The sequence below is a fragment of the Neoarius graeffei genome, chromosome 11 (genome assembly GCF_027579695.1).
Source record: "Neoarius graeffei isolate fNeoGra1 chromosome 11, fNeoGra1.pri, whole genome shotgun sequence".
Taxonomy (NCBI): Eukaryota; Metazoa; Chordata; class Actinopteri; order Siluriformes; family Ariidae; genus Neoarius; species Neoarius graeffei.
This window is the reverse complement of record NC_083579.1, coordinates 56,162,694-56,180,052: the sequence shown is the minus strand read 5'-3', so window position 1 is coordinate 56,180,052 and position 17,359 is coordinate 56,162,694. Positions and strand designations below refer to the sequence as shown.

Sequence of the window (17,359 nt, the reverse complement as noted above, 5' to 3'; positions counted from 1 at the left end):
CAAAACAGGCAATGTAGGAAACTGCATTTCTTAGAAACAGGGGAATATAATTCCTAGGGAGGTTCCCCTACAGAGTCAGTATGATTTACGGTACTCAGTGGACAGTGGATGGAGTTTTTAATCCTGTCCTCCTCCTCTTCAGGCTCAAACATTAGCAGATTGGAATCAAACAGTCCTCTCAAGTGCACAGGACAAACAAATCTATATTTATTGCTGTATACAAATTAGACACAGAAGTGGAGGAAGTAATAAACGTAATACAAATGACCCATGAAGGGCAAGGGGGAGAATATAAAAAAGAAAAAAAAAGCAGCATGCTGAGCCCCCCTTACCTCCTCCAGGGTCACCACGGCATTTTCTGCTGGTTGAGGCCGAGGGACGGACAGTGATGGACCTGGCAGAGACACATTGGACAAGCGCCTCTTCCTGACTCCACTACAGTTGTTGGGGATCTTAAAAGCGCATCGCTTGTGATAATTCAGCCCACAACCTGATACACAAACATAGCATACACATGCATGGCAGATATACCACTCAACTGAAATTAGATGAAAGCAGACATTATTGTATCCTTTTTGTCAGTTCTTTTAAATGTCCACTAGAGAGCTCCATAAACACTATCTCACTTGAAGTGGAACAGATGACTAGCTTAGGGGAGGAAAAAAAGAGAGATCTCATATCACATCCAAAACCATTTAGATAAAGCTTTAGTGAAATTTAGGCCCTTATATTAAATTTATAGACAATAAGCAGCTCTTGGCATGACTGATGAAGTCTGATATGGCAGCCTGTATCCATCAGCAAAGCATATTATAGCAGCAAACTTTGAAGGCCACATCCAACACTTGGCAAAGGTACATTGTACTCCAATCAAAAAGCCCCTCTATTGGGCTTCAAAGGCTGGCTGGATGGAGCAGAGGGGAAGCCAACACAGCATTGAGACATCTCACTGCACGACATCGTTAGCCTGAGCCAGAGGCATTGAATCAGTGTGTTTGGTGCTGTGTCTGGAAAACACTTGATTTGGCCTTTGGTGTTCAGACAACTACAGTGCTGAGGCCCATATGGTGCACATGTGTAAAGCATTGTTCTTATGTATTACATGAACACTCATATGAGTTTGTGTATTTCTGCGTAATCAGTAATTATACAGCAGAGTTTGTGTGTAATCAATAGTTATATACAGATACTTTCTAGTACATGTTTGTCTTTTCATACAGTTAATATTCATGAATTTCTTAAAGTGCAGTATTCTTAAGTTGTCGCTGAAGTGTGCATTACCTTCACATTTGAGGCCCTGCCGAACGAGACCCCACAGCATCTCCCCACAGTAGTCACAGAAGGTAGGGGCCTTATATGAGTGCACATAGAGGGCATGAGGCCGGATCTGAAAGTCTTCCACTGTAGCCTGAGCTGCAATTAAAACGCAACTTAAAACTGAACTCAACCGAAAAGATGGACTTGAAACCCTGAAGAGATTAAACAAAACAATACATAAATGAAATGAAAGAAAAGAAAACAAATAGAAAATAATAATTATTATTAGAAATTATTTAACACTCAGTACTGTATAAATAACAGTAAGTCAAAAAACCTGAGAAAATTGTGAAAATTAATTAAAATATTTCTGACAATTAATTTAAATTAGTGCTGTCAAAGTTAACGCGATAATAACGCGTTAACGCGATCTCAATTTAACGCGATTAAAAAAAATAGTGCCGTTAACGCAAATTCTAATTTGGCCCTGCGAGTCACCTGTAGTTCCTGTTGAGGCTTGTCGCGCGCTGCTTCAATAAGAGTACGCGTGAGTGATGGAGAAAGGCATAGACATATAAACATCCTCGCCGCCATATTGGATGGGGCAAAGTGGAGATTCTTCAGCCGTCTCTGGTATAGCGTCTAGACAGTAGCCGAGAATAAAGATGCCTCATTCATGTGCTGCGTTTAACTGTACCAACAGGTTTACTGTCCAAACGAGATCACATGGGATTACCTTTCACAGGTGAGACTGGAAAAATACTTTTCAATACTGTTCCTTCAGTCTTCAAGCTCATCTCCACCGGGTAGGTGTAGAGTTATAAGCAGTGAGAATTAGAGAATACAGTGCCACACTATGATGAACGTTTTTGAACGTATGATGAATGTTTTTATTTTTGTTATGTTTTTTTCGTCTTTTATGGCAAATACTTCTCTTCAAAAGAAACTAATGAAGAGTAAAATAAAACATTTTTTTATTTTCACAGTGATATGCACTTTATTTTTCATCCCTTGGTTTTCTCATCTAATATGGAAGTTATGGATGTCAGTGGCTGTGACAAGACGTGTTATGCTCTGCAATTAAAAAAAAAAAAAAAACATTGGTACAAAGCAAGCCCATTCACTTTTTTATGCTGATAAGAGAATTACAATGGTTTTTCATGTGACAAAAATGTGCGATTAAATTGCGATTAATCGCGAGTTAACTATGACAGTCGCGACATTAATCGCGATTAAATATTTTAATCGCTTGACAGCACTAATTTAAATATTAATGGTAGGAATATCAGAGGAGAAAGTCACATGCCAGTAAATTCCAATAATGTATTTAAACATACAAGTATTTTGAGGTATTTCGGTAATTTTATAAATTCAGTCTGATTAAGAAAATGCAAATCAGCTTCAACTAAACCCATATATGACAAAACCCAACATCATTTTTTTTTTATCTTAAACTCTTGATCAAAATAGTAAATAGAAGTGCATTTAAGTGATTAAATGTTGAATATTACACATTTATTTGATAAACCTGTCCTACATACGTAAGTGTAAATATTTTTACTGATATTATAAATAAAATAAAAACAAATTCAAAAGCCCTACTTGTGCAAGACTGCTAAAGACTAAACCACAAACAATACAGTAAAACACTAGTCTGAGTCAGGGAAAGTGATTCACAGATGTGATTCAGCGGTGAGTCAGAGCACTGTGTTGATGCATTTTACAGCACTGAAAACACTCCCTAGTGATTAGACAATAGTGAAGTCATCTGGTTGATTCATCCATCAGGTATATATCAGAACCTGATTAAATGACTCCAAGTTTGAGGGTGACTTCCTGGACAGAGGTTAAGCCTCATAACACACTAAACTGCTTTTAAGATACAACTTTTACAGCACTATTATTTAAGTACTAACTAAACAGGGAACAAAAACGCAAACTGGAGGAGCTGTTCCCCTAGTGCCATAATTCTGGGATGATCGGACAGAAATTAATGAACACCAGCAATGAGGAAATAACTGGACAAAGATCCAAGTGTACAGTATACGCGGAGTATAAAGCTGCAGTAACTGGCTGAGGTCCATAACCAACCTTCACATTGTACTCTAGATCTATACAAACCTACAGAAGAGGAACGCATGTGAGGGAGAGACATAATGTTTTCAAGGACCTTTGCTCAACCATCTGTACAGCACTGATGAACACAAACCAACTACAGAGATGGAGGCAGATTAAATCTGGTAAAGTTGAACAGGAATGGCCTCCTTGTTGTAATGTCTCTGACACATGTGACTATCTCATATTCTTTCTTTAAGTTCCAACACTGAGGCATGGAGGAGTGAACACTGATGATATACACATGCATCTTCCATATAAATGGAATAACTGTACAAATGGAATTACTGTGGTAGCGGAAAGTGACATCAAATGCCTATTCTTCAGATAAAAGTCTTCTCATCTGGATCACTCATCAGTGATAAAGAAGCAGCTGATTGGAAAAATGTAAAAACCTGATGGCAGTTGGGAGCGGTTTCCTGGCAGATAGAGAGCCAGGAACAATCTGGTGCAATGCACCATTCTTCAGACTAATATCTCTATAGCCAATTAAATTTATACAGTGCGTAGTTTTTCATAAAGAAACTCTACACGTCCGTTTGTGTGTACATGAAATATATTAAAAATGTTTCCATTTTCTTTTTGCTCCATCTTTTACCATTCTATACTGTAACACTCATATAAAATTTGTACTTGGGTTGATTAATGAAAGTCACAGAATGAGTTATAGTTTTTAGAAATTTCTTTTGGCTGCCACACATTTGGGAAGAGATTCAAAAAGAGACAATGGTTCTTTAGCTTGATAATATGAGCCCTGCATGAGTGAGCTCCTCTTCATGGATCAAAGGCATAAAGCTGAACGCTGGAGCTGCCAGCGAGTCACATGCCAGGCAGCAGTACAGAGCATTGGCACAAACTCATAATGAGGCATTCATGAAAACACCACAGCCTACATTATGTAAAACCATGATCCAAACATCCAAGCAGTCATCAAATGCTCACAAAAGCACCTAAATGTGCCAACACACAATGGCAAATAGTGTGGAAAATAAAGCGTGGATAACCCAGCAATATCAGAGATAATAAAGGAATATTTTGACCTAATCTGAACTTCCACTAGACTTTAATTATAAGTGAGTGTCAAGTAAACAGTTTTTCCATTCTTTTCTCAGTTCAGGAAAATATATCAAAATAGTTGACCGTGGTGGGAGCCGCAGTGGGTTGCATTGCATTGTGTGGGTTTCTGCAGGGTTCTCCGGTGTTCTCCCACCTCCCAAAAACATGACAGTAGGTGGACTGGCTAAAGCCTGGTGCACACCGGTGACTTCTTGTCGCAAGCGTATTGCGATTTTTGAACGCAACTTTCCCCTCTTGGGTAGCTGCATGTGCACGTTATCTGCGACCAGTGGGCGATTTGGGAAGGGGGATGCAAGTGACGTGGAAATCGCATGACTACTTCGCGGGCAAGGATTGGCTTAGCCTTTGGAGGTGATTGCTTCGTTATCGCAAAGATACGCACACATGGCGATATCTCTGCAACAAGTCAGCAACTGGCAATTTTTTGTCACAGAATATCAAGCATGTTTGATACCTGCGGTCTGTCGTAAGCAACAAAAAAAATCGCCATCGCAAATATCCGCATACGAAGCAATTTTTCGCTTGCATCAAAAAGTTGCACAACCAAGCTGCAGAAAAATCACCCGTGTGCGCCGGGCTTAAGATAAATTGCCCCAGATGTGTGTGTGTGCATGGTGCCCCACTTAGGGTATGTTCCTGCACTGTTCCTCACGCACAGTGTTCCCGGGATAGGCTCCAAATTCACCGACCAGAATAATTTCAGTTGCTGAAAGTTTCCTGTGATAATTGCCTGCATGCTTGAGATTTATTTAAAGATTAAAAAAGCTAGAGACCCTATATCCCCATATCCCCTAAACCCTACAAAATAAACATCAATAGTTATGCAATACAGGACACTTTTTTCTGTTTAATTTTCTTTTCTTTAATAGATGTGTTAGAAAAGCACATTTATTGAAATATAAGTCATCCCAAAACATACTGCTGGATAGTTGAACTCACTTAAAAGGATAGGATCAAGACAGAATCAGCTGTGGTGTACACTGTAGATGTGCTATCTCGAATGAAACTGGGCATTGGTAGACCTCCTGTGGGGCCGGAACACTCAAGTCCTGCAGCTCTCATATCCCTGCGGCACTTCACAGCAGAACCACTACCGTCGCTTACTGTAATAAAAACAAGCCCGTGCCTTTGAGCTGAACGCCAAGTTAAAGCTGCCCTCCTGTCTCTCCGCACTGTGTGGCCTATTTTCCTTCAGAGATCTTTGATTACCACAAACGTTGCTGGACAGGAGACTGTCCGGACAGAAATAATGAAGGGTTGTGAAATGTGTCTGTTCAAAATATCGTGCTACGGTATGATACGTTGAAAGTGCCATGCATTCAGCATGCACTGAGTTTCCTCTATTAGGAATGGAAAGATACTGCTGAGAGTTTTGGTGCTATTGCAGGACAATACTAGTCAAGCACGAGTGCCAAAATATGACACTAATTTCTGCTTGGCATTTGTGTGTGAAATCCAGTGTGCGAGGAGGATGTGTGAGGCAGGTGTGCTGTATTACTCCCCTGTGGAGATGATACAAATGACAGGAAAATCAGCGCTCACAGAGCAGCACTTACAGTGCAGGATGCAAAAGTCATTCAGGACAGGAACAGCCCATAAACCTTCCCCCAAAACCAGAAGCTGACTGTAAATTCAAAAGCCATTTTTTCCTACGCTGCTTTTATGATTTGATACTCACTTATTTTGACAAAGTGCTATAGTAGACTATTTTTTAAACAATATGGGCCAGTATGTCACCCTCCTTGTCCATTGAAAGAAGAGAAACCCTTGAGTTTATGTGTTTAACTTGAATTTTCTCAACACAATGGTGTTTGGCATTAACTTAGTGCTCATCTGAAACCGATTGTGAATGGTAGCCTCTTAAGGGCTCTATCCTGTTTGCAATTATTCAAAGATAACTAAACTTTTATTGACAAAGAATGTTGTGTGCCAGTGCCAGCACAGTCCAGCAGTGTCAGAATTGTACTCCATTTAACACTAGTCAGTTCTATATCACCCTCACTAGCACTGACCATCTGTTTGACAAACATGAAACAGGATTTCTGCAGTTTCTCCAAAAACACCCTTGGCAAGGCTTTCAAAGATGAAGGTAAAAAGCCCAGAACTTACCTGAAAGGACCACCTCAATCAGGTCTCCCTCATGGATATCCTCTGCTGCCGTAAGTCGCTGCAGAATGTTGTCAGTGTTCAGGTCATGGCGAAAGAGCAAGATCTTGTCATACATACCGAAGAATCCACATTCTGGGAACTGAAGACAACAAAGAGCATTTATTAAAGAGGTACTGCACACTTAAACAAATTTTTTGAGCTGTAAACTAAATGATATGACTGTGTACTGACCATATACTGTGATTAAACACAATAATACTGGTGTTAATATTTAATATCTTAGCAAATCTATAATAGTCAGCATTTTGTAGATTGAAAATGGCTCAACATGCCATTTAATGTTTACAGTCATCCTGAATTTTGCAAGGCCGATGCTGACGTAGAGTCAACCATTTCAGAGTTATCTACGTGATGAAATTTATATTAAAATTTAGGCTCAGGGGGTGCTGCGGGTGAAGTTACACCTTAATAATATCAGTATTCATAATCACACCTAGAACATGCTAAAAGAACTGTTCTAATCCACAGTCTTATCATCTAAATTCATCCATCCATCCATCCATCATCTGTAGCCACTTATCCTGTCCTACAGGGTCGCAGGCAAGCTGGAGCCTATCCCTGCTGACTATGGGGGAGAGGCGGGGTACACCCTGGACAAGTGGCCAGGTCATCGCAGGGCTGACACATAGACACAGACAACCATTCACACTCACATTCACACCTACAGTCAATTTAGCGCCACCAATTAGCCTAACCTGCATGCCTTTGGGGGAAACTCACGCGGACACGGGGAGAACATGCAAACTCCACACAGAAAGGCCTTCGTCGGCCGCTGGGCTCAAACCCAGGACCTTCTTGCTGTGAGGCGCCAGTGCTAACCACAACACCACCATGCCACCCTCTTACCATCTAAATTGAAGAAGATAAAGATTGCCGGTTTAGGTAATAGTATTAGGTATGCCTATCTAGTAGCATGTTGTGCCTCTTTTGGTCTTTAGAACAGAATTAATTTGCCTCGGCATGCAGTTTACAACAGGCTGGATACACTGAGCAAGAATCATGCAGAAAGGACTGCACAGTGCAGTTGCTGCAAATTTAGTGGCAGTCTTGCTGTGAGTAATTGTCCACTTACTCCAAGGATGCTTCATAGGGTTGAGGTTCAGACAATGTACAGGCCAATAAAACTCAAACTTCATTGGCAGGTTCCTGGAATCATTCAGTGATGATGCTTTGGAATATGATGCATGCCTGGAAGTGTCCCTTCCAAATAAGGATAAACGGTAGCCATGAAGGGATTAGCAACATTGTTTAGATGCACTACACCCATCCAGACATCTTTCAGTGGATATCAGAGGCTCTACCATCTCGTCTCGTCTCGTCTCGTCTTCTTCCGCTTTATCCGGGACCGGGTCGCGGAGGCAGCAGTCTAAGCAGGGAAGCCCAAACTTCCCTTTCCCCAGACACCTCGGCCAGCTCCTCGGGAAGAACACCGAGGCGTTCCCAGGCCAGCCGAGAGACATAGTCCCTCCAGCGTGTCCTGGGTCTTCCCCGGGGCCTCCTCCCGGGGGGACATGCCTGGAACACCTCCCCAGGGAGGCGTCCAGGAGGCATCCGAAAAAGATGCCCGAGCCACCTCAGCTGATTCCTCTCGATGTGGAGCAGCAGCGGCTCTACTCCGAGCTCCTCCCGAGTGACTGTGCTTCTCACCCTATCTCTAAGGGAGCGCCCAGCCACCCTGCGAAGGAAACTCATTTCGGCCGCTTGTATCCGCGATCTTGTCCTTTCGGTCATTACCCAAAGCTCATGACCATAGGTGAGAGTCGGAACGTAGATCGACCGGTAAATTGAGAGCTTCGCCTTTTGGCTCAGCTCCTTCTTCACCACAACGGACCGGTAAAGCGACCGCATCACTGCGGAGGCTGCACCGATCCGCCTGTCGATCTCACGCTCCATCCTTCCCTCACTCGTGAACAAGATCCCGAGATACTTAAACTCCTCCACTTGAGGCAGAACTTCTCCACCAACCTGGAGAGGGCAAGCCACCCTTTTCCGGTCGAGAACCATGGCCTCGGACTTGGAGGTGCTGATTCTCATCCCAGCCGCTTCACACTCGACTGCAAACCGCCCCAGTGCATGCTGAAGGTCCTGGTTTGAAGAAGCCAACAGGACAACATCATCCGCAAAAAGCAGAGATGAAATCCTGTGGTTCCCAAACAGGATTCCTTCTGGCCCCTGGCTGCGCCTAGAAATTCTGTCCATAAAAATTATGAACAGAACCGGTGACAAAGGGCAGCCCTGCCGGAGTCCAACATGCACTGGGAACAGGTCTGACTTACTGCCGGCAATGCGAACCAGACTCCTGCTCCGTTCGTACAGGGACCGGACAGCCCTTAGCAAAGAGCCCCGAACCCCATACTCCCGAAGCACCCCCCACAGAATACTACGGGGGACACGGTCGAATGCCTTCTCCAGATCCACAAAGCACATGTGGACTGGTTGGGCAAACTCCCATGAACCCTCGAGCACCCTATGAAGGGTATAGAGCTGGTCCAGTGTTCCGCGACCAGGACGAAAACCGCATTGTTCCTCCTGGATCCGAGGTTCGACTATTGGTCGAATTCTCCTCTCCAGTACCCTGGAGTAAACCTTCCCTGGGAGGCTGAGAAGTGTGATTCCCCTATAATTGGGGCACACTCTCCGGTCCCCTTTCTTAAAAAGAGGGACCACCACCCCAGTCTGCCACTCCAGAGGCACTGTCCCTGACCGCCACGCGATGTTGCAGAGGCGTGTCAACCAAGACAGCCCCACAACATCCAGAGACTTGAGATACTCAGGGCGGATCTCATCCACCCCCGGTGCCTTGCCACCGAGGAGCTTGCAAACCACCTCAGTGACTTCGGCTTGGGTAATGGACGAGTCCACCTCTGAGTCATCAGCCTCAGTCTCCTCAGTGGAAGACATGACGGTGGGATTGAGGAGATCCTCAAAGTATTCCTTCCACCGCCCGACAATGTCCCCAGTCGAGGTCAACAGCTCCCCACCCGCACTGTAAACAGTGTTGGCAGAGTACTGCTTCCCCCTCCTGAGGCGCCGGACGGTTTGCCAGAATTTCTTCGAGGCCGACCGATAGTCCTTCTCCATGGCCTCCCCGAACTCCTCCCAGTTCCGAGTTTTTGCCTCCGCAACTGCCCGAGCTGCAGCACGCCTGGCCTGCCGATACCCGTCAGCTGCCTCGGGAGTCCTGGAGGTTAACATGGCCCGATAGGACTCCTTCTTCAGCTTGACGGCATCCCTTACTTCTGGTGTCCACCACCGGGTTCGGGGATTGCCGCCACGACAGGCACCGGAGACCTTGCGGCCACAGCTCTGAACAGCTGCGTCCACAATGGAGGTAGAGAACATGGTCCACTCAGACTCAATGTCCCCCGCCTCCCTCGGAAGCTGGGAAAAGCTCTCCCGGAGGTGGGAGTTAAAGACCTCCCCGACAGAGTGCTCGGCCAGACGTTCCCAGCAGACCCTCACCATACGTTTGGGCCTGCCAGGTCTGTCCAGCTTCCTCCTCCGCCAGCGGATCCAACTCACCACCAGGTGGTGATCAGTTGACAGCTCAGCCCCTCTCTTCACCCGAGTGTCCAAGACATAGGGCCGGAGATCAGATGAAACGACTACAAGGTCTATCATTGACCTCCGACCTAAGGTGTCCTGGTGCCACGTGCACTTATGGACACCCCTATGCTCGAACATGGTGTTCGTTATGGACAAACCATGACTAGCACAGAAGTCCAATAACAAAACACCACTCGGGTTCAGATCGGGGAGGCCGTTCCTCCCAACCACGCCCCTCCAGGTGTCACTGTCATCTCCCACGTGAGCATTGAAGTCCCCCAGTAACACAATGGAGTCCCCAGTCTGAGCACTCCTCAGTACCTCTCCCAGGGACTCCAAGAAGGCCGGATACTCTATACTGCTATTTGGGCCATAGGCACAAACAACAGCAAGAGCCCTCTCCCCAATCCGAAGGCGCAGCGAGGCGACCCTCTCGTTCACTGGGGTAAACTCCAACACATGGCGGCTGAGCTGGGGAGCTATAAGCAAGCCCACACCAGCCCGCCGCCGCTCACCACGGGCGACTCCAGAGAAGTGGAGAGTCCAGCCCCTCTCGAGGAGCTGGGTTCCAGAGCCCAAGCTGTGCGTGGAGGTGAGCCCGACTATCTCTAGCCGGTACCTCTCAACCTCCCGCACAAGCTCAGGCTCTTTCCCCCCCAGCGAAGTGACATTCCATGTCCCAACAGCCAGCCGCTGTGTCCGGGGATCAGGTCGTCGAGGCCCCTGCCTTCGACTGCCACCCAATCCACATTGCACCAGTCCCCTACTGCTACCTCTGTGGGTGGTGAACCCACAGGAGGTCGGGCCCACGTCAGCTCTTCGGGCTGAGCCCGGCCGGGCCCCATGGGCAAAGGCCCGGCCACCAAGCGCTCGCATACGAGCCCCAACCCCGGGCCTGGCTCCAGGGTGGGGCCCCGGCTGCGTCATCCCGGGCGACGTCACGGTCCTCGGATTTTTCTCCATAGGGGTTTTGGTGAACTGCTCTTAGTCTGGCCTGTCACCTAGGACCTGTCTGCCTTGGGAAACCCTGACAGGGGCATAATGCCCCCGACAACATAGCTCCTAGGATCATTCAAGCACACAAACCCCTCCACCACAATAAGGTGGCAGTTCAAGGAGGGGGGCTCTACCATACGCCAAGAAAACATGCTGCCACACAATCACACTGCTACAACCAGCCTTTCCTGCTGACACCAAATGGACTCAGTGGACTCGTGTTGTTTGCACAAATTCTCATCTCATCTCATTATCTCTAGCTGCTTTATCCTGTTCTACAGGGTCGCAGGCAAGCTGGAGCCTATCCCAGCTGACTACGGGCGAAAGGCGGGGTACACCCTGGACAAGTCGCCAGGTCATCACAGGGCTGACACATAGACACAGACAACCATTCACACTCACATTCACACCTACGGTCAATTTAGAGTCACCAGTTAACCTGACCTGCATGTCTTTGGACTGTGGGGGAAACCGGAGCACCCGGAGGAAACCCACGCGGACACGGGGAGAACATGCAAACTCCGCACAGAAAGGCCCTCGCCGGCCACGGGACTCGAACCTGGACCTTCTTGCTGTGAGGCGACAGCGCTAACCACTACACCACCGTGCCGCCCCACCTTTATTTTATTTTTCATTTTCTTTTTGTGCCATCTTTTACTGTAGCATACATTCTCGCACATTTTGACATGGATGGATGAATAATTTATTAATAATAAGGGAATAATTTCTAGGTTTTACACTTTTCTTTTGGCTGCCACACTTGGGAACCAATTAAGAAAAGAGAAATACAAGAGCCTGATGCGGTCTTTAGCTGATGTAGCCCATTCAAGACAAATTCTGATACGTGGTGCCATATCAGAGGACATTGAGATATGGTTTGCTTGGCTGTAGATTGTCTGTTTGCTTTTACAAATTGCACATTTGTCCTTTAGACCTCTCTGATCCTTAACTTTTTTGCTTTTCGCATGATTCAGAAGACACACTTGAAAGGGGTGGGGGCACAAAAGTCAAGTGAACAAGCTGCTTGGAAGATCCTACATCTGACCTTGAATAGTTCAAAGTCACTACAATCACACATTTTACTCTTTACAACATTTAATTGAATGCCAACTGATTTATACATCACACCTTAATCACATGACAAATGGCTTATTGGAATGTATGTTTGCGGATATGTTTGCAGCTTAGTGTAGATCCTTGCTGGGGTTTCTAGTGTATAATTTTCAGTCATATAAACTTTAGTTTCCCAATATGATGTACAGACATAAAATGCGCGTATAAAGCAATTTATTAAAACCTATCATGACGGAGACGATTATGAGGATGATGGGAGCAATAACCACAGGGGGCTGTTCAGTTTTTGAGGAATGGCTCTCCTCACAAGCAGATTACACAAGCTGAGAGACATGCAGTGCAGAGGCCCTTGTGTAAATGCCCAGAATATTAGCCTAGCAATAAGACGTGCTTAAAAACATCTGTTGGAACAGATCCTATAGCAATGAGTCACCCCCACTTCCTCAGGCTACACACTTCTCTCTCCTCATAACAGAGGGAACAGAACTGATATACAGCACCTTTACCGCAGAAGACAAGGGTTCACACTCTTGTTTCTTTTAATTGTGCAGGTAGTAAAATCAATAATGATGTAATTTAAATGGCTAATACACAACACAAGTTTTTGTTACAGAGGTGTCTTTATAAGGAAACATTATCAAAACATTAACTCAACAGCCTCCATAATGTAGAACACGATAGCTCTATGGCTGTAACTATTTCACTGAAATTATTCTATCATGCATGTATTCAGGGAAAAAGGTCACACATCAGTTTATCACACTGCCTTTTCTCTATTTGCAAATGTGGTATAATGGCTCAGCTTTCTGGATTATTGGTAATGCTGACTGTGGGGTCCAGCTATTTACATTACATTACATTACATTACAGGCATTTAGCAGACACTCTTATCCAGAGCGATGTACAATGGAGTCAGAGCAGTTAGGGGTTAGGTGCCTTGCTCAAGGTCACTTCAGCCATTCCTGGTGGTCCAGGGAATTGAACTGGCAACCTTTTGATCCCAAAGCTGTTGTCTAACCATTAGGCCATGGCTTCCCCTAGCTAGAGGGATATAGGATCTAATGGCCCTTTTCCACTACCCTTTTTCAGCTCACTTCAGCTCGCTTCAGCTCACTTCAGCCCGACACGGCTCGCGTTTCGACTACCAAAGAACAGCACGACTCAGCTCGCTTCAGCCCTGCTTAGCCCCTAAAACTCGCACCGTTTTGGAGTGGGGCTGAAGCGAGCCAAAGCGAGCCGAGTGAGGCTGGGGGCGTGAGCAGACACTCCCCTGTGCACTGATTGGTGAGGAGGAGTGTCCTCACATGCCCACACACGCCCCGCGAGCACGCTGGGATCTGTAAACACCGCAAACCCGGAAGAAGAAGAATTACGAGAATTTCTGAAGCCTTATGCGCCTCGCCTCATCTATACGCTCTTGCCAGCATCTGTTGGCGTTGTCGGTGACAACAAGCCACAGAACCAAGACCAGCAACACTAACGACTCCATGTCCTCCATGTTTATTGTTTACTATTCGGGTCGTGAGACTACCGCTTAAAAGCTCACTGATGTCACTGTTTGCGCTGCTTAACGACATCACGTGACGTCCACCCACTTTCGCTAACTCCACCCAATGTGTCCACCCACTTCCAGCCAGCACGGTTCAGCGCGGTTGTAGTCGAAATGCAACCCCAACAGCCCCACTCAGCTCGACTCAGCACGGCACGGCTCAGCCTGACTCAGCCGCGTTTGTAGTGGAAAAGCGGCATAAGGGTGTATTCAGACCAGGATAGTTCGATAGTTCACTTGCTTTGGTCCGAACCAAATGGTTTTTTTATTTTTTCATTTTGGTGCAGTTCGCTTTCACACTGTACATTTTAGTAAGCGGACCAAAATCTGTCAACAAAGCCACGCGCCCTGAGGTCGTTCAGCTATTGGTCAGAGACGACACGCGCACAAAGCGTTAAGTTCAAAAGTAGTCATGGAGGCTTTCCGTGCTGTTATTCTTTTTAATGTCATCAAAGCTATATGTTTTTTCCAGTTTTTACTGTTTTCACAATTGTGCGATTACTATGCTGTTGTACAAGTAATTTATCAACGACGACTTCAAAGGGCAAGGCGGCTACGGAGGATAGCGCTGATGAGCGCACTTCATGTTGTGACAGTTCTGGCTCTTCACGCAAGACGGAGGAGGTATGTGTCGGGATATTCGCCTTATCCATCGTAATAGATGAATTTCTTTTTTGCGTCGCTAGTACCGCCACTTTTTGAAAGAATGTCCCTGATTTTAATGTTGGTCTGACGGAGTTTCTTCACTTTTAGTCGACATTGTTCTGGGGAGCGCGTGAACCCCTTCTCCTTCATTTTCTCACTGAATACAGCAAACACGTCGGCATTTTTGTGTGTTCTCTCCAAAAGCTCAGATATGTGGACATCTGCCCATATATCCACAAGGGTGCGCGTTTCTTCCTCGGCCCACGTTTGCCCCCTACTCATTTTTTGTACTCTGTAGTCTAGCCTACCACTGGTCTGAATGACTGAACGACTGTTGTAAGGTTCCCTTGACAACCGAAACAATGTTTGCACTTTGCGGTGGCGTGTCAAGACTCTGTTTCCCATAATGCTCGACAAACGACGGAAGCTCCCGAGGTACAAAAAAGAAAAACTGTCGGATTAGGTCCAGTCTGCTTTCACACCTCCAAAAGATCCGCACCAGGGTTCCTTTGGTCCAGACCGAGTCCAACCTTGCAGCTCGGTCTCGGTCCGCTTGTTTGGTCCGGACCAGAGTTCGGTGGTTTGTATTCAGACCAACCCAAAAGGTCCGGACCAAGGGAAATTTGGTTCGTTTGGTCATTTGGTCCGGACCAAACAACGTAGGTGTGAATACGCCCTAAAAGATCATATACTTGTGAAATCGGAGTAGTAAGATAATCACTTGTCTTGTATGGTCTCTGCCAGGATATGACTGCAACCAATGATACTAAGTCAGTTCCCCTTCCCAAGAGATCCCACCTGTCAGAGGCATTACACAACACAAACCTAAACTGAAATAAACTGTCTTTGGTATGAACCGACCACAAGTAGAACACGCAATCTCCCGGTCGAGAGGCGGACACACTAACCACTAGGCCAACTCACAGTCATATCTACAGAAGACATTTTCAAAAAGTATTTTTCCTGTTTTCAATACCCCGGATATAATTTGTTAATTATAAGCCTAAGAGTAAAGCATATTCTTGTTTTCACATTTTAACAATTCTGCAATTCTGTGATTTTAAAGGGGACACGTGAAAAACTCACTTTTTCAGTGCTTGTGCACATACTTTTGGGTAGCTGGAGTGCCCACCAACCCACAAACTCTGAATTAAGGCAAACCAGTCAGTTTCTTTTGCGCTGCCTATTTCAGAAAATATGTGCTTCAACAAGCCGTTCGGATTTTGCTCCTCTTTCTACATAACAAGGAGCTCAAGGAATTTTGCTGCCCCCTCATCTGAGTATCTCCACTCATGGCTTGAGAACTGCTTTTGTTAATGAATATTCATGAGGAAAGTGGGTCAATCCATGTGAAATCACCACAGGCCTCGCCACTGACCATCTCAGGCCCTGTCCACACGGCAACGGATTCAGGTGAATCTGATAAAATTGTTTATCGTTTCGGCCTGGCGTCCACACGGCACCGGCGTTTTGGGTGCCCCAAAACGAAATCTTTTGAGAACAGGTCCCAGAGTGGAAAAATCTGGCAACGGAGCCGTTGCGAAGTCGTCTGGATGAGTAGAATGGATTTGTTTACGATGATGTCACAACCACATGACTGTCAGTGCTTCACGCCGGGTAGAAGTGTAACGAACGCGATGCGAGTTGTCAACAAATCCTATAACTTGGTTCATGAAACGCACTTACAAAATATTTTCACTGTGAATATTTATTGTGTAATGGTGCAAAGTGAGAGAGAGAGAGTGTGAGAGGGCAGAGTCTTTAGTCCGCAGTAACCAAAACCGCGCACCGCCCATACGCTTTCCAAAAACAAAACCAATCCCGCCAGCAAAAATAGGAAAAAAAAAAAGGAGCGATCTCACCTCTTCAGATGTTGGTTTAAGTCCGACAATACATTCCTCAAAAAGGGCGTAGAAGAGCAGAGTAATCCATCAACGTGTAGCATTCAATTTATTCCGGACCATTAAAGAATTCTGGAGGATATCAGAATGTTGGCGTACCAGCTTCCATCTACCCCCGTTCATTCCTCTTTCCGCGTCTTTGGTTTTACGCTACTGATTAATAATCAAAACTTTATGTGGCTAATGCTATAGAAGAAGGGGTTTATGCGCATGCGTCTACTTCTTCTATTGTTCTGGTGTCTCCGATGGGACCGTCTTACAGCGCACCTAGAGGTGTGGCATGTGTATTGCATCATTTTCAGCAAGCGTTCCGTTCCCATATGGACCTTATATTTTTCTGATCCGTTGCCCATGTGGACGCGATATTTAAAAAAAAAAAATCATCTCGTTGCCGTTGTCGTGTGGATGTAGCCTCAGATTTGCTTCATACCTTCTGGAAATATTGTCAGTGTGTCCAATAAATAGTTTACAAAATTTTAGGCTTGTACCTTCATTAGTTTCTGAGATATAGGGGCTTAAAAAAGGGGCATGGCCCCAATTTCACTGTTAAAACACGTGCTACAGAAAACGGACCTAACTTCCATAAGTCATTACTTTTAAACTATTCATGTAAGATACATTAAATTTTCAAGGATTGTTCTTCAATGCCAGATGCCTTTAAATACTAAAATAGAAAGTTTACAGTTCAATATTTGCCAAGTTATGGCTTGCTGAAAATCATTAAAAAAATGTGCTTTGGAGCAACTTTGACGCCCCATATCTCCACATTAAAGCACACCAGATCTTTCAAATTTTCTTATTTATTACTCATGTTATAGTACTCTTTAGGCAACTAGGTATGTGTTCAAAAGAAATCAAACTTTCTGATTTATTAGGCTTTAAAAATTAAAAAAACATTTTGCAACTATAATTCAAATGCATATTACAAATGTATGACAAGGCCTACCATAAAAACAATTATACCACTGGAAAGAGCTTGTTTTGATTAGCAAATGCACAAAATATGAAGTTGGTACCCTAAACCAAACTA

At 45.2% G+C, this 17,359-nt stretch overlaps 1 protein-coding gene across 2 annotated transcripts in view; it reads right to left on the bottom strand.

The window, feature by feature from the left end:
• The window catches only part of prkd3 (protein kinase D3), a 116,695-nt gene that overhangs the window by 27,632 nt on the left and 71,704 nt on the right, over positions 1-17,359 (bottom strand). For both annotated transcript variants that reach the window (XM_060934294.1, XM_060934296.1), the window contains exons 3-5: positions 6,559-6,697; positions 1,282-1,413; positions 333-490 (exon numbers count right to left, since the gene is read on the bottom strand). In XM_060934294.1, the coding sequence (XP_060790277.1) occupies positions 333-490; positions 1,282-1,413; positions 6,559-6,697 (429 nt within the window). The remainder of the gene's footprint in view (positions 1-332; positions 491-1,281; positions 1,414-6,558; positions 6,698-17,359) is intronic.